The following is a 22241-nucleotide window of genomic DNA, read 5'->3' on the forward strand; positions in this document are numbered from 1 at the left end:
CTTTTTGTGGGCAGTGGTGAGCTAATGATTAGGGAAGTACACTTGTGATTCAAAGGTTGCTGGTTTGAATCCCCAACCAGCAAGGTGCCAGTGAGGTATCCTGAGCAAGGTATCGCCCCCACACACTGCTCCCTGGGTTATGAATTATCTGCCCCCTGCTACGTCATGATGTCACATATGGGTTGAATTCATGGGGACACATTTCCTTGCTGTGCACTGTGGTGTGGTGACAGTCAATCACGTATTTGTTTATTTAGCAGGTGCTTCTAACCAATGTACAGTTTATAAAGCGGATTCAGACCGACCCTGGACCAATTTGGGTCAAGGGCCTTGCTTAGGGTCTCACCAAAGGTGAGATCGATTTCCTGCCCACGTGATTTGTGTGCATGACGGTCTAACCCACTGAGCCCCACACTGGCCCTGCTTATATAGTCACAATATGCCAACAGCCATAGATCTCCGTCACGCTACATGTTGTGTCTGCTATTCATCCTTGTCGTTCTTTTGTTGTGTAGCTAGTCGCGTCCTTGCTGGCGAGGAGGCAAGGAGGGCCTTTACTTCCGAATTGCTCTCCTGGGTGGACAAATAAACATTTCTCTAATTTGTGCTCCGGCAGACCCAAAAATTGTGTGCAGTCACCTAATTTGAATTGTTTTTTGGAGAATAAATGTAATTTTCGGCTGCTTACGTTTTGCAGCGCTGGCTGGAATTTGTATTTATTGTAGCCAACCGATCTGCTGAGAAACATTGGTCGATGTTCTGTTTTATATACGAGAGATCGAGCATTCCCTTTATGCACCCCCCCCCCCCCCCCGAAACTAATTTAAATAAAGAAACGGATGTCGTGAATAAATAATGTTTTTATATGAGATAGGGCATCCTTTTTTAGTCGGAATAATTTGAATAAAATATTGTAGCTGCTCTTTGTCATCTAGGTTTGGTTCATGAAATCTTTTCCGATAAATATATTTGTAATTTTAGAGTAAAGAGGAAGAGTTTAGACTTACTGGTGGTTTGGTGTCAAGTACAGTGCCAATAGTGTTTACGGCTTTCAGTCTTGATCATGAAATCGTGTTCGTGTTGCTTCATTGTCTTGAAATCTTAAATGATCTTGGGATATGACAACAGCAGAGAAGCAGCAGCTTCTCCCTGCCTTCATGCTGCTGGTGAATCCACTGAATTTAAATGGCGATTTTATTTTCCTGTTTGACTCTAAGTCTTGAGGCTTTGTTTTGTTTCGTCTGTCTGTGGATTACAGAAGGAGCCTCGCTCACTTTTAGCGGCTCCTTTTGTGTCTGCTGAACGCGTCTCTCGTAATCGGAGTATGAGCTTTGTGGACCGAGTCTCAGTATTGAAGTTAAGGCTCCATATCAAGACGAGAATGGGGGGGGGGGGAGGAGGGGGGCGCTTTAGCTTTGAAAGACGTTTAGTGGCAACGGCTTATAATGACAGAATACGGTGGCTACGTACTGCTCGCATATTCAGTTATAGGTGTCGATATTCAGTTTATGGTAGGGTCAGCTATGATGATTTCCTGGTGCTGATATCTTGTAACTTCCATACACTCCCTTTGCACATGGGCAGTTCTGGTGAAGGGAATAAGAGGGGGCATAATTTATACAGAGGGGCCAACCTTATTCATTAACCAATGATATGTTTTGATTGGTGAGTGACAGGTGCTGTCTGGGGGCCAATCAGCTTTCAGCTGGGACCCGTGCCCCTGTGGCCCCGCCCCTGTATACACCCATGCCTTCACTTATTTCCACAGAACATTACTTTCACAGCACTGACCAAATTTCTATGTCTTTTTTGGAGGTAATCATGGAAGAATCCATATTGTGTGGTATTGCTGATAATTAATAATTTTTCTGCTTGCTTTTCATATTTTCTTTCTTGCTTTTCTGCATTTCTGCAGTTTCAGAAGAGAAAAAAAAAATAGCTAAACTCAGTGTATTGCTGCTTTTAGCTTATTAACATGAAAAATGGATCTTGGTCTATAACACAGAGCCTTTCTTGGAACTTCAAAGCCCCCATGTGTGGTTTGGGTTTTATGGATCGATGAGGGGAACTTTTCAACCAAGGAAATCCCACTTTGATCGCAGTAATGATGGTCACCTCTCTTGATTTTGGTACAAAAGGTCTGATTGTAGAGGGCCAGGGTTAAAAGACCTATTTATATTTAAAATCCCATGATCCTGGAGTTAATTATGATCTCGTATGTTCTTTTATTTTGGTATAATGTCGTTGCCATAGCTTTAAAACCGGGGCTCGTCAAGTCAAGTAAAGCTTTATTGTTATCTCAGCCATTTATAACACGCAGAGAAATTAAATAACATTCTTTAAGGTTCAACAGTCATTGCTAAAGAGTTATGGAATAATTTATGTATTGCATAAAAAAACATCCTGGGTAATTATCAATATTCTAAAGGTATAGAGACAGAGAGAAGACTAATGCCTATATTTATTAACGTAAACAATAAAACATAATATACTTAACATACTTAACAAAGCGTAACAATTCACGATAGACAAACTATGAACAGGCAGACTATATACACTGGGAAAATGGCACATGAGAGTACTGTCCACGCTTAAAGTGGCAGTGTAGCACGTTTTAGGCGCCTCGTCATGTGATACATAAGTGCCGAGAAACCCGGCTTAGTTCTGCCGGAGGGTGTTTAGAATGCGAATGTTGTGTTGGTTGCGTAGGCTAGTGGTAACATGGCGTGCAGCCTTTGGTCTGGGTACGTAGGCGTTTGGTCACCTTTGCTTTCTTTAAGTAAGTACTCAGCGATGCAAGGCCAACCCATTTCTCACTGCCTTTCCATTTACGTTGTTTGGGTCCCGAACAGGGGCAACACTACCTTGACCTCCTTACTAAAGCTGTAGAAACAATTTTCATTGCTTTTGTTGGGGGGGGGGGGGGTGCTTTTTTATTTTCATTTTTTCTTTTCCATGTCTCTCTGAGTTTGGCCTTGGCCACCCGCGTTGAATGAGATACGGCCAATGGGAAGTGAGAGGGGGGTGGGGTTTAAAAGTGAAAGCCAGAGTGGCGATTGGTGAACTCGAGTGAAAGGTCGAATCAGGTTGCGACTGCCGCTGTCGATGGTTGACGGGGACTCCTACGGTCAGCTGAACCTCGGGGACCTGGGGAAGGGCGGCAGGGCCCTTGACACGCCTTTTAACCTCTGGGTAATCGTTCCTGCTCTAACAGTGTCCGAACCATAGGCGCAGCTAAAGTTCACTTCACTTGGAGAGGATTTAGCAAACATTTTCCGTTCAGTAAATAATTCTCACTGAATCTGTGGTGCAGTCCAGTCATCTGTAAACAGATTCTTTTTGTCGTTTTATTTTGATTGGGGCGTCTGTGTAATTGCTTAATTCTACTCTGTTTTGCCTTGTTTTGTCAGTTTTTTATTAGGCCTTTGTCATCCGTGTTTGTCATTCCTGTTTCTGTGTTTTTCTGCTGAAAGCCGCTTTGAGTGGCATGTTTGAAAAGTGCTTAAAAGCGTTTGTTGCCGTTATTAGGAATTACAAATTTCTGCCGACTTGTTTGTGCGGCTAGAGACATGGAGACCATGCGTGCGATGAGCACATCATCAAGACACTCTCATTAGCAAGTTGCGGGACTGGTCCGGATCAGCGCCGATGTTCTCCATCACAGATGCATGACACTGGCCGTGCGGGTGCAGAACCGGAAGGTTGAAAGCATGTGACCTTGGTTGACTCTATATGCCCTGTTCATGGCTCCCAGCCTGGAATCACTCATGTGTGGCCGCTTGTCCTATCACTTTTTAAAATTTTATTTAGCAGGCATTTTCATCCAAAAGCAACATGCATTTGAGAAAGCAGGGTCGGCCAGTCCCTGTAGCAACTGGGGGGCTAAGGCCATTGATCATGGGCCTAATGTTGAAATCACTCTGCTGACCTCGGGATTGTAACCCACCGACCTTCTGCTCACCCGGCCCAGCGTCCTCACTCACCGAGCCACACGTCTCCAAGCAAGGGCATCAATACAAGCTATGGAGGGTCCTATAAAAGCCTAAAGGTGACCTTCAGAAGACCGGGTTCGGATGGGGGGGGGCGCTTGCTGAATGGTTTACTTGGAAACAGGAGCCCATGCGAGACAGAGAGCTGCGACTCCAGCCGAAAAGCTCGCTGTGCATCCAGTCCCATTTTTACCTTCCGCAACTGTAGCTGATTTGTATTCATCTTAAAAAGAAGCCAATTTACCATCATTAAACATTAATGGGAATTATCGCGATGGCCTGCCCCCCCTGTGTAAGCTGTCCTTTCATTAATTCCGTAATTATTTTTTAAATCGGCATCAACGACTTTTGTTTTATGCTTTGCATTACCTCCCTGGCTTCAGATTAAATTTCCTGGACGCTCCGCCCTTCGTATTCCGAACAGGGACAGTGCGGAAAGGAGTGAGGGAGCTTCACGGTCACGGGCAGCGTGGTACTTTAAGATGCTGCTGGCCATGATGCCAGCGGGGGGCATAAGGGGGCGGGGGAATCGACGCCTCGGGAGCAGCGTGATCATGTGCCTGTGTGGGTCATGTGTGTATATTACATCGTGGGGACCAAATGCCCCCCACAATATGAAAAAACTTGTTGCATTTGACATCGAGGGGACCACCATTTCACCCCCCCCCCACACACGGCGAAACTCAATTTTATAAGAATCTGTCACTACAATCACAGTTTTGTTACTGTGCTTAGGGCTGGGTAGGGGTTAAGATTGTTATTGTTGAAATTAGGGTTCTTCCCATAGAAACAAATGGTATAAATACAAATATGCATGAGGGTAAGGGAGTCGGGGGGGGGGGGGGGGGGGACCTGACCTGACCTGAGCTTACCTGAGAGGTACATTTTATCTGCTCATTTTTCCCAGGACCCCTCCTCCTAGATTTTAGTCATCAACCTGAGGCAGTTCTAGATTTTTTTTTCACAGAAAAAAGCACCTTTTTTGGAATCTTAAAATTGTCAGATAATTTATTCAGTGCTGTCGTTGGTTGTCAATTGTCAGTTGTGTGTCATTTATATGTATGTGTGTGTGTGTGTGTATATATGCATATAGCTGCTTGTTGGTCGAATTAACTGAGTCTTATGGTGCGTTCCATTTGCCCTCGGAACTTCGGATTCCGAGTCGAATTCCGAACTTTGAAGCCGGAAGTGACAACATGCACGCTCCCCGTTTCTCAGAGATCCGAGAAATATCTCGGAGCAGCACAGAGGATCCCGAGTTTAGAATCCAAGATGGCTGCGCCCTTTATCCACAGAAGTGAAAGTCGTACTTTTATATTGTTTAAGCACTTTCTGCTTATTTGTGGCTCATTAAATCGGTCCGCACACACCACGCGTTGCTATGGAGTTTTACACGTAGAGCACCGTGCGTAATGTGTTATCAACTGATATTGCTAATGATGGGCTAACAATTAACCGGGCTAGAACGGGATTTCATGATTAGTCGGATTTTTTGTTGGATTTAAGGTAGTTCGGACTAAATGTAAGTGAATTGCCATTTAAAATTGAGGTACCTTAAATCCGACAAGTTGTCCGGCTAAGCAAAAAAATCTTGCTTTTTCACATGGGTCCATGCTGTTGCTACTTCTGTGGCGAATGGAACGCATCCGACTGGGTTTTTCCAAGTTTTTAGTGGATGTGACGTAATCTCGGAATCCCGAAAATCGGTTCCCAAGGCAAATGGAATGCACCATTAACACCACAATTTTGCGAACAGTCTGTGTCCAAGGTTACTCCACCAGGCTGGGGCAGGTGGTGGCATCATCGTTGCATTTCGGGAACGGGGGGGGAACCATGCAACGTGACAGATCCTTCACAAAACACAGATGCTGTTTGACCCACATTGTATGAGAAGGCTGCTTGGCCAGCCTCCTCAGATTAACGCAGATTAGATGGAATAGACGGCAAACACAAGGAAATTGATTTGATTGAAATAACAAACTTCTGGTCCGCCTTGGTTTCCCCTCCAGTTCCTCCTCAAGTTTTCTAGGTTATTTACGCAACTTTGATATGGCACCATAATCCCCGCGAGGCTTAGGGCGTGCTTCAAGCGAGCCGTAATTCCGTTTTGTCTATAGTTTTATAATTGACAGAATGTAATCTCGACTCTTACGGGGCGCTTTTAGTCTGCGGGTATCTCAGGTAAAACAAAACGCGGAAAAAAGGGAGCGCAATGAATATTCAGCGGCAACAGATATAATGCAAATGTGACTCATAGATAAATTAGACTTTGTTTGTTGCCATAGCAAACTCCTTGGGTCACAAGCCGGCGCGAAGATGAAGCCAGGGCTGTAGCTGTGAAGGTGATTAGTCTTTGTTCTGTCATACTTAATTTAGTACCCAGGAAAAGGAGAGCCGCCGCACACACACACACACGCACACACACACACCCCACACACCCGCAACACTTTATTTTACTGGAAGCTCCAGTGAAAGATGAGAAACGCTTCAGGAATAATAACAGCGCGCGGTTCCTTCTTGCGGGGTGGGGGGGGGGGGGATGGTCTGACAAACTTGTTTACCGCCGATCGTGGTGAATATCGGCAGAACGTACAGGCCAGGTCTTCCGCTGTCAGTCATCCGTTTGAAAGTGATGCAATGCAGCCCAAACCGTCAGTTGTTGCCTCTGGCTTCCATGAAAATAAAAAGCTGTGAAGTTTGGCCTCTTAATGGTGGAGGGCTGTGAACCATAGCTACAGGATGATTCTGGGAGTTTTTTTTTTTCTTCCCAAGGTGGGGGGGGATAGAAGGGGGCATAAGTCATACAGATGGTCCAACCCGTATAATAGCCAATGATATGTTTTGAAGCTATGAGTGACAGGGAGAGTTTTTTTCTTCCCAAGGTGGGGGGGATAGAAGGGGGCATAAGTCATACAGATGGTCCAACCGTATAATTAGCCAATGATATGTTTTGAAGCTATGAGTGACAGGAGAGGGGGCATTCTGGGGGCCAATCAGCTTTCAGCTTGGGTCAGTGCCCCTGGGACCCACCCCTGTATATGCGTCGGGCCATGCTATTCGACCCCTTTGAGTTCTCTGGGTCCGTCTCTGTCACTCAGTCCTGTTCTACTGAATGAGCTTGCCAGCTCCCCCTTGCCATGTTCCCTGGAATGACAGGATGCAGGTACTGCTGCTCCGCCCAGGTATCTGCTGCAGGGGCAGACCACGTCTAGCATCTGTGGTTTAAAAAAAAATAATAATTTATATGCCGCCTCTCCCTGCCAGAAAATTCTCACCCCTACCTGCCAAGCACCGTGCCACTTTTTGCACCAGCCCCCCGGAGTCCTGCTCATCGGTCAGGTAAAGAACGGCGCCACCTTGAGCTGCTCCCGGGGTACTGCACGCCGGTCAGTCTCGCAAAAAAGGGGGCCTCATTCGGTGAAAGGTTTGTTGGAAAAATAATAGCCCAGCGTTGAACAGAGTCCGTTTCCTGGCCGTCCCTGTTGAGGTCGGTGCGTGTTAAATTCACTTCTCATCAAGGTCCTAATTTCTTTTAGCATTGCTCTGTCAGGCCAGGACTGTAACCAGCCTTTTTTCTAAATCCAAACAGTTAACCAGCAGTTACCAATTGTGTACCTCACTGTTTCCACTTTTCATTATTCCTCTTTTTTTTTCCCCCTTCCTCTCTTTCCACGTGAAGCTCGTCCCCGGCGGTTTGCCGATCTGGTGTATCGGTTTGCCTCCGCTGGGTCGTGAGACCCCCGGCGCCGCTCCAGTTAAACCCACAGCTCCTCTCCCAGAAGACACACTTAATTCCCCTGCTTGTGAGTCGCGGCGCCGGAGTGCAGACGGCGCCTCCCCCCCCCCTCACACACACACACACACACACACACACCTTGTCAGTGAGCGGGCACCGTCACCGTGACGATTTTCTACACTTTTTCGGACGGCGCCCTGCCGCGCTGGTAATTGCACTGAGAATGCAGATGGAGAGCAGGATAATTTTTAAAGCGGTAGGCCACGCCCCATGCTAGCCCCCCCCTTTGACTACCTATGACTTTAGCTATCCCACACTGCGGATTAGCTGGCAACTCCAGTGCCTCTCGTCTGATTACGGTCTCCAGCTGAGCTGCTCGCCAACCGCTGCAGTGCGCGATAGTGGGTTTGGGGAAAGTGGGGGTGGGTGAAATATTTTGCTGTAGTTTGACGTGGGTTCCTCACAGTCCCTGCTTGCATTTGACCCTGCTGTTCCCGTGTCGCCTGCCTCTGGCTTGGGGGAGAGAGTGCACTTAAGGGAGCGCCGCATAAAACACTCCGATCAATTTGCTGTGGCGCCACACCCACCACCCCCGTAAGGACATTCTGCTCCCCCCCCCATGCTGCTGCAGGTGTGATGAGGTCCACTGCAGACCTAGCAGCCCTTCCAGCAGGTGATGCTCTTCCTATGCGTCGGTTTTTGGAGGGGGAGAGATCGTCCCGCTGCAGGGAAAGTGCATCAGTGATGCCTGTCCTGCGCTGTTGCTGGCAGCGTAGCGTGATTGCGACCGGGGCGGAGGACACGGGGTGGGGGGAGCTGTTTTGCCAACCAGATGACCCACCGTGGGGGGGGGCAGACAAGTGGCGAGGCCCCAGCTACACAGAATTACAGTAGAAATGCAACAGCTAATGCCTGGTTGGGATTTCTTTGTGCTTGTTTCTACCTTATTTAAAAAGATTTTTATTTTTAAATAATATGAGCAGAGTGAACTCTGCACCTGACTATTTGATTTAGATTGTGCCTTAAATCTAAGTCAAAGGGATTGAACAACATGGCTACCCAGGGGCGTATCCTGGGGCACTGGCCCCAACTGAAAGCTGATTGGCCCCCGGAGTACCTCATCCCCTGTCGCTCACAGATTCGAAACATATCATTGGCTAGTAAGATTAGCCCCTTTATATTAGTTAAGGCCCCATGTATGCCCCCCTCACCTTAAAAAAAAATATATATATATATATTCACCTCTGGTCAGGGGGGGTTGGGGCAGCAGTTCAACGGCAGACTCTTGGCTCTATTTCTCCATCTTGCGCATCTCATGGGAAAGGTCCAGCCGACACTTGTGGCCGAGATCTTGTGACATTTCCTTGTGCGCATCCCATGGGAACCAGGCAAGGCCGTTGGTGAAGTCACTGAAGCGCGGTCAGTACCGGAAGGTGCCAGAAGCGCTCCATTGAAACATGGGGGCTGTGGACACGCAGGGATGTAGTGGAGGGGATGGATAAGGCACCACAAAACTCACTCCCTACTACAATGCTTGGTTTTTACCCATAATCCTCTTGCCCAGATGTGACCCTGCATCCCACTGTGTACACTTTTGTGTATCCAATTAATGATATATATGTTTAAGTAAATACATAACTCTGGTTTTGATCAATCAGTCCAGCATGCCTGCTACAGTTCCTGTCTTTGGAACACAGACTCCTTTGAATTCATTATTGAATTCATTTAAATTTCAATCCTCAACCCTCCCCCCCCCCCCCCCCCCCCCGACCCTCCACCAGCTTTTTTTTTATGGAGATGTCCACTCTCCTACGGGCTTTGATACTCTTCCGCGGATCTTATCCGGAACTCAGTTTCAGCTGCAGTCCTCGGGCCCATCCCTTGTCTCGCACCTGTCAGAGTTCCCCGTAGGCAGGGTACCGGGTCGCTCCCCTGGGATGGGCCGGGCGGCTCTCCGGATCCTGATTGAACCCCCCCCCTGCCTGGTTCACGTCCCATCCGCAAAGATGCGCATCTGTCTACCTGTCACCATCCTCCTTTTTAATTGCCCAGTTCCGTTGGCTTAATGCTCGCAGGCAGCACAAAGCCGCCCCTCCCCCCACGATACCGTCTGCCAACATCTGATGCCCCCCCCAGTACAGATAGAGGTCAGGGTGTCTCCTCACTGACGCAGGTTTTATCTGTCAGTTTGAGTTGTGTGAGTTGTATGGGTTCTGCGCATCCCTCCCTCTCCCTTACCTCTGTTTCCCAGGTAATCGTATCAGCTCGTCCCCTGCTACCCAGCCTCCGTGTTTACCGGAGATCCTGACCGAGATGCACCCTCGTGGGGCCTCGTTTGCTCTGCTTCTGTGCACCTCTACGCCGGTATCCAGGCTGGCGTTTTGTGTGCCTTCTGAAATAAACAGCGGAGCTAGCCCCCCACTCACCCGGGATAACTGGGAAGAGTACACGGCTGGGAAAGGGGCCCACTCCGAAGCACTGGCATAGCGGCCACCCCGTTCCCGGGTGCTAATGAGGCTGCAGTAAGCGAGGCGTGAATCTTGGAAGCGGGACCCTAACCGTCGGGAAGTCGCCAGCCGGCACACTGGACCCCGGCATGCCAAAGCCAACGGTTAAGCGGATATTTCTGAGATTGCATGCCGGGTCATCCTGTGGATCGGAGGCCGATGGGGGACGCGGCGTGGGGATGATGGGAATACACAGCTCTGAAATTGCTGTGGTCAGAAGTAGCTGACAGAGCTACCACTGCTCTTATGTATGTATTCGTTTTTGTATTTTTTATATTGTGTTGTATTTGTATTTTAAAATGTATTCTTAGGGTGTATCGTGATGTATAAAAAAAAATCACGCCCCCCCGCCACCAGTTTAAACAGAAAAAGTTTTTCATTCAAAATTTAGCTAGGATTCCCGAAGAGGCAAACAAACAATTCCGTGAATTCTTTCCCGGGGTCGGTACAGCACTCAGTAAGCTCTTTTTTTTTGTCTGTCTGGACCTGTAAACTCGTGCTTCAGTCATCTTCGGAGTCTTTCCCTCCTCGAGCAGGCTCCCCCCCCCCCCCCCCCCCCCCCCCCTCAGCTTCAGCAGCCCCACCTGATCTGCTCATTCCGTCTTGAGACTCGACCGTTTTGTGTAACGGCAAAAGTGCGTTGATCTCCGCGAATAGTTTCAGTCCAGGCGAAATGCAACGGACGTCATACGGTGAGTCTGCGGACCCCCTCTTCTCGATTTGGCGCACAGTACGGGCTAAGACTCGCCCTCCATTTGGAGGAACGTTACTTCAGTGTCGCCACGGCGACAATTCTTTATGGCGCAAACAATCCCGACACAACCTCTGACGCAGTTGTTTGTTTGTTCTGTGTGCAGAAACAACAGATTAAATATTTATGAAATATTTGTTATTTGTTTTTGTTTCACGGTGTGAGGTTGTTGTGTGTGGTGCGGTTTCTTTGCCCCACCTTCACACACCCCATGCCTACGTTTCTGAAAGCCCCCGTCTAATCTGGAACCTGGCTGTAATTGCTTTGCCAGGAGAAACATTAGCTAATAATGTTATCCAGTTGCCTCGGCCCTCTTTTTAATTGCAAACAGTAACAGGTTATAAAGCGGCTGGCTGAAAGAGAAGGGCGTCACGTTTGTTTGGTTTTTATTTTAAATCCCTGCCGCGAGCTTACAGCCATCTCCTATGTCCAAGCCCTGTTGCGAGGAGCTCATCTGCCCTACGGTCACGGCTTCGCTCCTTCACCTGTTAACACTTTCTAGACAATTTTGTTCAGGTTTTTCTTTTTATGTCTGGTTCGTAAAAGGATCTGGACGTTGGTGATAAACACTCTAAATTAGTGGAGAATAGCCATTATAAAGAAACGCATTTGCCGTCATTCGTGTTAATGATTTTATGTGACTCGTAAAGGGTGATTCGCAGTTATGTGCAGATGGTGGGTGTCTGGGGAAAAAAATGGCTCTTTTTTTTTTTTTTTTTTTTTTTTTTTTAAACCTTGCCCCCCCACCGTCAAAATTGCAGCACTGCAAACAAGGAAGAAGAAGGGGAAGAAGAAAAAAAAATGAATTGTCAATTTGTTTGTATTTGTTCTCCGATGAATCGATGACAGTGAGCGGTGTAATCTGCCACGGACACAAACACAGATCTCCTGGCACCACCCACCAAACGTATCAAAGCCACCATTAACACTTAGTTTGGTTTTTTTCCCCCTTCCTTATTTTCTTATACCCATTTGGGTGTAAATTTCTGTTCATTAAGTATTGAGCACTTCCAGGGGTAAGATTTCCCTTTCAGTGATGTATTTTGGTTAAGAATGACATCATAGGGCTGATGAATCTTTCCTGAATGGGGAAATTTCTCTAGGTGATGTCTGGGGGGGGTGTTGTAGCCTGGTCTCCAGGTTACTGGGGTGAAACCAGTCAAAACTCATGAATTAGTACATGTTCTGAAAGAATGGGGGGGGGGGGAGTGGAAGTAAACAGTAGCTATAACCCCGGTCACCTGGCGTTCCCCTCAGAGGCTGCAGCCACCAGCCATCCCTGCCACCTTCTCGTAAAGGTTGTTTCTGATTTGCTCAGTTTTTCACGCTTTGTGGCTCTGCAGCTGCCGGAGAGCTACAGGAGGACCTGTGAATGTATGTGAGTCGGTCTGTGTTTTGCCCCCAACTGCCTGCAAGACATGGCGGTCTGGGTCAGCGGGGGGGGTCACGCCCCCATCTCTCGATTTAGACGGGCCGTGTCTGTGCCCCCTGGCCCAATTAAGCTGAGAGCCACAGCTCGCCCAGCCCTGTTCGGGAAAGTCATCCTCGCCCCAAGCTCTGTCGGCGGTAGGCCCTGGTCTGGAGACCCAGACCGACCTCAGGAAGTTTCATTATTTATTTATGCTTCTCACTATTTTGTTCAGTCCAGGTAATTGCAAATAAATCAACCAGAAAGGCTTCAGCCCATGCGGCATTTCTACAGGCCAGCCGTTGCACCAAAGCCGGAAATTCATGGTGAGAACTGACATATAATCATTGGGTTTGAAGACGGCATCATACAGAGGGGCCGGCCCAAATGTTAGGTAAGACCCTTGGGATTGGAGTGGTTTGAATAGGCGGACAAGGTATACGCACGATATGAAAGGATCCCGCGATATCAGCCGGTGCCGCGCAGACGGATGTTTTTTTTTTGTCAGGCGTGGCAGATTTCTGTGGCATTTGCTGTTAAAGAGCGCAAACTCGCATGAATCTGGCGTCGGGAGAATTCATCCGGAGCCTCAAAGGGTACGAGTAAGCGACGCTCCTTTTCTTTAAAGAAAGCCGTCTGCCGATTTGCCGGCGTTTGACGGCTTGTTTGCGGCCGACAGCGTGAGGCCAAAGGGTTTGGACGTGGGGAAGAAAAACAACGTTAAGCGCGTGGCCTGCTCTAGGTTGAACGGGAGCGTGTAGCCTTTCAGACATTGCTGCGGGGGTGTGGTTTGGTGCAGTGGATTAGGGGGCCATGCTTGCGATCAGATGATCACCAGTTCGAATTCCAGGTTCGGCAGAATGATTTCAACCTTCAACCCCTGAGCAAAGCCCTTAACCCCCAATTGTTCCAGGCACCGTCTGACTCTGCTCTCTCAAAAATAAATAAATAAAATGTATGTCGATTTGGATAAATAAAGAAACGTGTTGCTGAATTTTGGGGGGAAAATGAACACGTCCTCATAGATTCTTTTTCAAATTTGGCACCCCGTTGCACAAGGAGTGAGTGAATGAGTGTGGGGGTATGAGTGTGGGTTATGTATATATTATTTGTGGCGACCAAATGTACCCACAATATGATAAATTGCCTACAGCTTATTAATAGATCGGCCGATAACCTATACTCATGTATCGGTATTTGGACCCTTCCTCTTTATGTGCCTGAACTTTCCTCCTCTAGTTACTTATGTTTAAGGTTATGTAGGAGTTAAGGTTGGTTGTCATAGATGAGATTAGGTGTGTGTTCATACAATTATGGAGAGTTCGCATAAAGATATGAATGCATGTACTGTGCTTGTGTTGCATCCCAAAACGTGCCAACGGAACGGAGTACCTCTTAACACCATGCCTCGTCCCAGTTCAGTCCCCTACCCTTCATTTCAAGCATAATTTAGCCTGTTGTTGCATGGCAAATTGTTGACGGTCTGCAATTACAATTACGTCTCCATTTTCCCCCCCTCAGTCAGATGTAAACATAGTTTGCTTTCGTTTGGGCTGAAATCCGATCGCTTAATTTCGACGTTGTTTTTCTGTTAGCTAATTGTAGGTTTCAGGTCTCTCCGCACCAAATCTGCGATTGAGAAATGGGCCGGAGCTTACACCCTCATTATTTCGAGTAGTATTTCAGGAGTCATTTCGTTCACATACCTCATCCCTTCGACTTGGGATACGGAAGTAATCGTTGAATGTGAAAAGGTGCCCGCGGTTCATGGCTTTCGAATCCTGGCCAAATGTTGCGGCAGTAATTTAAAAAAAATAACTCTAAAAAGCTGCAAGCGGACCAGTGGACCGTGTGAGTCAGGACCCTGCCAAGATCTTCTCACTGGCTCTCTCTGGCCTCTCACTGGACACAGACCAATTTAAAAAAAACCGGACTTCGTTCACTGATGGCAACTTCCACCTAACTGTGAATTTGCTCGCTTACTTTTGATTCCCCTGTTGAACTGTGTTCTATCATTCTTCTTCAAAATAAATAATAATTAACTAGCTGCCCTGCTTTGTCGGTATGGGGTTACATGTTCTCCCACGTTAGCGTCAATTTCCTCCGAATACTCCAGCTTTCTCCCCGCATCTCAAAAAATACGCTTTCAGTTTAATTTGTGACTCACACATACTGTGTGAGTGAGCGTGCGCCCTGCCATGCACTGACATCCTGTCCAGGTCTGCCGCTGTGCTGTACCCCATATCTTGAGGAATAGGCTCACCTTGACTGGACAGTCATGGATTAGCAGTGATAAACAATGGCTGATTGGAGGGAAAGTAACCATCACTGATGACTAATGCCAACTACAGTGATGTCGTCATTACATCCGTCGTATTAATTTTTTGTTTTTTTGTACAGCACAGTTGTGCCAATGCAGTTATTAGTCATTTACCATCGATGTGCTGAAGTAGGACCCTGGGTGTCAGGAGGCTGCTTGGGACCAAGCTCAATGTGCAGAAATGTCGACTCGGTAGATTAGGGCCCCCAGGCTATGGGGCTAGCCAGCCGACTCCCAGGATCCGCTTTCAGAACGCTGGGAATTAGATGAGAGTCACAGTTATTTCCGGACGCGGCGTCTTGGTGCGGTTTTTCACCATCCCCCGGTGCAGCATTGCGTCATTTTCTGATGAAGATTAGCAGGATGGAATTAGTCAAATTCGCAAAACCATCGTGTTGCCGGGGATGTTGGAATCATCGCATGCATGTCGGTGTTTTAAATTTGTACCATCAGAACTGGCCTAAAAAAAAAAATGCTACCTTTTGTGAAGCAAATCAATTTAACTTATTATCAACCTTTGTTTAATACATCAAACGATTCTTGGCCCAGCAGAGTCATTAAAGCTGAGCTCGGCTCTCGTTGCAGACGACACAAGAAATAATGAATTTCTCTGAACTTGCGGACCCACCCCCCCATGTCCGTTAACAGGTCTTTTGTGGCCCCATCAGAAAAACGTGTTATGCTGCCGCCTAGGGAGTTGGGGGGTAATATTGCGCAGGATTATGACGCTAGGTACGCATAGCTACGACGGACTCCTGCCCCACTCGCAAGCTCGTGAAGCGTAGCCATGGCAACAACGATGCCGTCGTGTGTCCCACGCTTCTCTGAGTGCTAACCCCCTCCCCCAACTGAGAGTGGCCTTTGAAGTTTTACTTTTCCTCTGGATTTTATTTGTTCCCCGAATGATGCCCCCTGTAGGACTCATATGGCATTACAATGCTGGACTATTCCAAGACAGGAAATAATCTCAGTAGCATATAGGTATAACAGATATTTAAAGTTATACAGTTATCAGTGGTATAGTATTCATGTCCAGCTGAATCTGTCTTAAGATCCTTTAATCCTCTCTAAATCTCTAGCCGTGACGAGGAGGACGTAATTAAGAGAGAGGTCCTCTGAAGTCTGGAGAAACTTTTCAGGAAATAGAAAAAACGCAGTAAAATAGTTTTCAGTCTGCTCTTAGCTAGATTATCAGCCCGCCGTCGCCAAGATTAACTGGGGGAGATGTCACGTTCGTATACAGTGGGGGCCGTTGCTGGAAATTCGTTTAGCGGATTAGTTTTCACGGGCGGCTAATCCGCGACTCTCGCGTTCCACCAAGAGTCCGGCCGTAGCCTAGCGACTCAAGGCGCGACCTTCGGTTGTGATGCTGTCTGCAGTGTGTCTGGCGTGCTCTGTGTGTGTTCATAGAGGGGCAGCCGAGCTGGGACAGCTCAGTTCACCTATACTGATCCAGGTAGCTTCAGGGAGGCTGGAGCCAGAGATAAGCCCGGGGGGGGGGGGGGTGCAGGCAGGCGGCCAGAGGTATTGAAATTGGGGGGAGGGGTGGGAGTATAGAATGTTCCAGAACAATGCCTCGGAGTTCTCCTTCACCATTTTTACAGCCACCTAGGGACGATTCTGGTACCTCTTTAAGTTGGGGTTCGGTGGCATAATTCATACAGAGACCCGCCCATTACCATTTATATGTTTTGAGTCTGTGTGTGAGTGATGGGGAATGAGGTACTCCGGGAGCCAATCAGCTTTCAGGTGAGGTCAGAGTCCCTGTGGCCCCGCCCCTGTATATGCCCCCCCAGGTGTTTCCATCAGACCTATCGCATCAAGGTATGGGAACGTCAGTTCCCCCAAATATGAGCCTTAATGCCTTATGTTCTGTCCACGGATGCTCCTCCTTGTGGTCCCTGTCAGGCCTGAACCCCCTTTCAAGCAAAAACGCAGTATCAGAGGTGCGCGGGGAGACCTGTGGCGGCTGACCTTCCGCGGGGGTGTGTTTCGCTGTTTTTCTCTCGCGGCCATACTGCGCCGCTACGCCCGAAAGCCTGTTTTGCAGCAGCCATGCGTTGGGGGCCTGGTTAACGATTCGGGGGAGATGGAGCCTTGGGATGCAAACACCAGTGACCTTAATGTAGCTCCCATCTGTTACATTTCTCGGCACTTACTTATCCCAGGAGATGGACTGGCATTGTTCTCCCTCTTACCTATTAATTAACCGAGCCAGTTTGGAATACTTTTAACCCCGTGAAGACAGTGTGTACTTCGGCCCTTATAGGGCCTTTCTTGTCTCAGAAAAAGATCTTTCTTTGGCACCAAAATGGTTGCATGGGCGTCTAAAATTTGGTGTCTGTATATGTCATTTTTTTTCTCCACGAAATTTAATACAAAATTACATGATAATATAGTGTCATCTGGCCACAAGTTGTAGGAGTGAGTGCAGAGGTTCAGGGATAAAAGATTTTTGTTCCCAGGCTGCTGCCCGCAGAGGGAGCGATAAAATCCTCTACTTCGCAAAACATTCACAAAATCACAGATGAAATCAAAGGACAGTAAAAGACAGTAACAAAAATGTTAATATGGTAAATAAATGGCAGTGCCAAATTTAACTATAAAGGGAAATGGGCTCGCAATACAGCATGGAAACCTGAAGCTACTTGATTGGTTCATATAATTCATACAGAGGGGCCAACTTTATCATTAGCCAATGATATGTTTTGAATCGGTGAGTGACAGTGGAGGGGGCACTTTGGGGGCCAATCAGCTTTCATCTGGGGTCAGCACCCCCTGTGGCCCCACCCCTGTATTCACCCCCATTACTGGTGTCTTCAGTGTGTGCTTTGCACATAGGCCTCTTTGTATAAATGTCCTCTCAGGCTACTCCCAGTGACAGCCTGGGCCAGCTCTTGTCGGGCCTTTGCGGTCCCTTGTGGTACAGCTGTCATACCAGGGGGTCCTGCAGCCAGTCAGGGGACTGTGCACCTGTGCAAGTTAGTGAGGATCTTGGAGACCGCACCAAATTTCCTGAGGGAGAGAAGGCACTGCCGTGTAGTGACCAGTCCAGTGTGTCCGCGACGTGAAGAGCAAGGAAGTCAGAACTGCTGACGGCGGCCGCTTTCACCTCCTCCGTGCATGAAGTTTCATCATTGTTGGTGACAAGTCCTAACATGGCAAACTCGAGGATGGACTTGGAGGTGTCCTTAGCAACACAGTCATGGGACAGGGGGGGGCTGAGCACACATCCCAATAGTCACTGTGCTGGTGTGCTGGAGAGTGCCTTGATATGCAAGGGAAAGAGCAAAGGGAGTGTGCCCAGGTCTGTCGAGAATTGGCAGGCGAGTGAGTGACTGCAGGTGAGTGAGTGAGCACAGGAATAAACAAGCAAAGTAATTGGCTTATATTTTGTCAAAGGTTCCATCTCTCTTATAATAATATTTTTGTGCTTCGAGACATTTAATTTCTTTTCCTTTTTACTTCTTCTTGATTTGTGAAGATCTAGGGGAGCTGTTTTTTTTTTTCCTTTTTTATAGACGTTCGTGGATGGAAGTGGGCGGAGGTTGTGTGGTGATCGTGGTCATGCTAGGGGCGTCAAAGCAGGGGCTTCGTTATTGCTTGGCAATGGGGCTCCATGTCGCGTTCGGTAATGCGCAATCTCAGAACGCTGCCGGAATGCTTGCTGGGTGGGGGGGGGGCAAGTAGAGATGTCTCCCATGATCCCGCACACCCATCGCCACAGAAACGGGGTCCACCGATTATCATGCCGGCCGAGTTCCGCGGGGATGCCCACGTGGCTCCATTTCTCTCTCCTTCGTGACAGATAACGTCCCTGTCGCCTGTAACCGAATCGCTGTATGCGTATCGCATCCTCAATAGATCATACGTGCTGTACTGTATGTCCAACTCTGCTGCTAGGAACTTTGCTGTTTTGTTTATGTATACATCTTCCACCCATTTTTTTGCCGGTTGTTTTTGTTGGCTTGTCATGATGGTGCAATTTAAATGATTTATCTCCCTTTGAAACAAAGTGTGTGTTGTCAGCTGGGCCAGGGAGTGCCAGCGGGTGGTGGGTGGTGGCGGGGGGGGCGGGGGGCAGTAAATGAAGGGAATAACATTCGTTTGCATAGAGAAAGCGTATTCAGTGCGTTAATGGACAGTGACCTCTGCTTCTCACTCGTAATGAATTTTGCTGAGCGATGTCGCCTCTGAATCCAGAAGAAATAGGTCGTAACGTTTATTTAAAAAAAGAAAAAAAAACAACCCCGGACACGAGAAACACTGATAGCAGAAGTGTGGGGAAGAAACCGCGTCGATCTGACGATGATTTGTGATCACGGGGCTCGTGCCGCTCCAGGCCGTCCTTCCCTTCTCTGGATGTTTTTGGCCCCAGAAATTTCCCAGAGAGTTGGCGAACCTGGGTGCTTTATCGTAAAGGCCGGTCTAATGAAATTTGTTTTGATGTAGACAAATCGGGCCGGGAAGAAGCACCATTGTTTTAGGCCAAGGGTTTGTTTTCTGGCCAGTTAAGCAGTAAATCTTTTCTGCCCCCCCCCCCCCCCACCCACCCCCAGTCCATGCATGGAAACAGGAGATCGTTGCCTATGACCATTAGTACTTAGGACTTGCAGAAGATAAGACGTTTGTGTCATTGTGTGTGTCGGTGGGGGCGGGTGATTCACTTGGGTTCTTCAGCCTAAGCACATTCCTTTTTTTTCGTGCTGGCAAAGCACTGTCATGAGTTTCAGTTATGAGTTATTTTTGATAATTGGCTACTTTATTCATGTATTCATATATTCCTTCTCTTGCAATTCTCCTGTGAAATACAACATATACTGAATATCATTTCTCAGGTATGTATCTAAACGACTAGATGAACGAATTTCTATGCGAAAGTTGCTGCTTCCTTGTGGGGAATCTCACCTGCAGTCAAAGCCCCCCAACCAACTTCACACCTAAATCTGCACCGCAAGCCACTGTGTTGTTATATTCAAACAGTCTCTCACAGCGACTCCACACTGTCAGGGAGCAGGGAGGTCTGCAAATGTGACTTTTTCTGCCAGCTTTCCCAGTTCTACCGTTAGTTCATTTGTTTGTTTGGTCTGTTTTCTGTTTTATTTAAAGGTAGACAGGCCAGGATGGATGTACCGACATCCATGCTGCGGCATCCGTGATCCTTTACGTATCCCCTGCACGATTTCAATCCGTACCTCCACTTTTATGTATTTCTCGAATGTCACTGGAAAACTTGCTGCTTTCGTTCTGTGGTTCCCAGTGTCCTGTGTTCATTATGCGTCCATCAGTGCTTGCATTCGATTTGGATCGAATTCCGCCAAGGCTAAGCTAAATTAGCATGTCATGCGCCAGGCTACTGTATAAGTGTCCGCATAAATATTGCAACATAAGGATTTGGACTGATCCTCTGGGTGATGTGTGTCCTGAATGATGGTCGGTGTGAAGTGATTTCATGCTGCGATCTGTCGCAAGGCACCGGGATCGAAAATTAATTCGGCGTCTCTGAAGCATGTGTCAACCCTCCTGAGTTTGTTGAGTATAGTCAGGTTGTCTCTGTTGTGGTCCGTATGCTAGACGGCCCTGTTTAGCTTGCCGAGTGCAGTCTGGTCCTCTCTGTTCCTGTCGTTGTCCTGGATGTCTTTGAATCTAGACCCTCCAGAGTCTTTGTAGTTCGGTATCCATGACTCCTGTGAGGCTCCGCGGCTTCGACTGTCCCCCGCGTTCTTTCCGCAAAGCTATTGCCCGAGCTATCAAGCAAACCCCGTGGTCAGGAGAATATACATCGGGGAAGAAAATTCTCTCTTGGATTCACTCTCAAGCCGGCATGATTCTCTTGATCTTTTATTCCCCTGTAAGCTTCTCTGCCTTACAGTGGGACTTGTCCAAAAATCGTCCTTTCTTTAGCACGACTTACATTTAAGATGTGGAATCCATTGCGTCAATGCCACAGTGCGGTACCCCTCTGAGCTCTGCTTGGTGGGAGACACACTGTTAATAAACGACGGTCCCTTTTGAGCAGTTAGTGAAAGGCCTGCATATTTTTTTTCTCTTTTTTTGCATCTTTTCAGCCCTTAGCCAACTCTTCATAGCACTAAATTTAGAGCAGTTCTAGCAGAGTTCCCTCTACAAGATCCTTACAGTATTTATAAGCTATGTAATGCTTATGCTATGTTATGCATTGCTAGTCCTATAAAGCTCTTTTGAAGATGCTTTCTGCATAGAGTTTTACTTGACAGTTTATGCTCGTCAGTGACTTATGAATGTTTGTGTAGTAGCGAGCAGTTTGCGTACATGAATAAGAGAGAGACCAAACTGGTTTAGGCACTTTCTTCAGGAAGAATATTGGGTGACCCTCCCCTGTCATGTTAGCTAATGTTATGCAGTTGATATACCTATGTCCTCGTTACTCAAGACCTTCTTCCCGCTCCAACCATGCCTTAATTACCTTAAACTTAATTGAATCTTGTGGTTGAGGCACTAATTCATTACCTGCCAAGCTAGCCAAATATATTGGCAACAAACCCAACAAAGTTCCACACGGATGAGGTGTCTGTCAAAAGTTTAGGTAAACTTCTTGGATGGAATCCCACATGGTGAACTTTTGCAGCATTATCTGTATACGGTGAAAACATGGTCTGGGCTGTACATTGAATTTTTATGTGTTATCGAATCATGCCCTTTGGGCAAGGTTTACTTCAGGCATATGATGTATATTGTCAGCGGGGCTACTAATCGAAGTTCACACAGAGCATGAAGTGTGTAGCTACCAACACTTGCTTCCAGCAGTCAGAGGCTTTTAATCCGGCGCTGATAAATTGGAATCAGCCTTTCCGAATTGTGAACATAACTTACGAACAAATTCTTTAGTGTGTTATTACCGAAATTTACTATTTATAATAAACTTTCAGGCGAAGCACATTTTATTTTATTCATTTAACTAAGGAGTATTTTGTGTATTTTTCTTTATTTGTTAATGAGTGAGAGTTCCTTGTTGGTTTACCATGCATCGCTGCCACCTTTGCTCCAAAATGACATTTTGAGTCTCTAGATGGTGAACTGGATGCAAAATGTAAATTAATGTGTGCTGAAATGAATATTTGCATAAAATTAAAATATGAGCTAGAAGTTGGCCTCGGTTCAGGCCCGCGAAATTAGCTAACGAGTAGTTTAATAAATAGTCATCTCTGTTTTATAAAGCCGCGGTGGGTTGCCATGGCTCCGAGTTTCGGGTCGCTTCATTGGTGTGTTATCCCCCCGCGGCATCTTGGATTTAGCTAGCAGATTCGGGGCCGGTCTGAAGTTAGCTGTTGTATGCTGGAGAAGCAGAACAGGTGTTGCTCTGCAGTACTTTGCGAGTATCTCTAAATCTTTGCTTTGTTGTAGGCAGGATGGTCGTCGTATTTTTCTCCTATTCCTTTTTTCATACGTTGGCCTGCCTTGTCATGCAGTCCTTTTTTGTGAGACCACCCCATATACTCCCCCCATCCCTTCTTCTGCTGCTTGTTGTTGTGGTTGTCATAGTAACTCATT

General features: G+C 47.3%; 1 protein-coding gene across 6 annotated transcripts in view; it reads left to right on the top strand.

The window, feature by feature from the left end:
• The window catches only part of cadm1a (cell adhesion molecule 1a), a 187649-nt gene that overhangs the window by 85414 nt on the left and 79994 nt on the right, over nucleotides 1-22241 (top strand). The window contains exon 1 of one of the 6 annotated variants that reach the window (XM_048983893.1): nucleotides 10797-10924. The exons of the other annotated variants lie outside the window; for them this stretch is intronic. Coding sequence (XP_048839850.1) covers nucleotides 10906-10924 — 19 coding nt within the window. The 5' untranslated portion in view covers nucleotides 10797-10905. Of the gene's footprint in view, nucleotides 1-10796; nucleotides 10925-22241 lie in introns of those variants that run through there. 6 annotated transcript variants of the gene reach the window in all.

The sequence above is a fragment of the Brienomyrus brachyistius genome, chromosome 18, assembly GCF_023856365.1.
Source record: "Brienomyrus brachyistius isolate T26 chromosome 18, BBRACH_0.4, whole genome shotgun sequence".
Lineage (NCBI taxonomy): Eukaryota > Metazoa > Chordata > Actinopteri > Osteoglossiformes > Mormyridae > Brienomyrus > Brienomyrus brachyistius.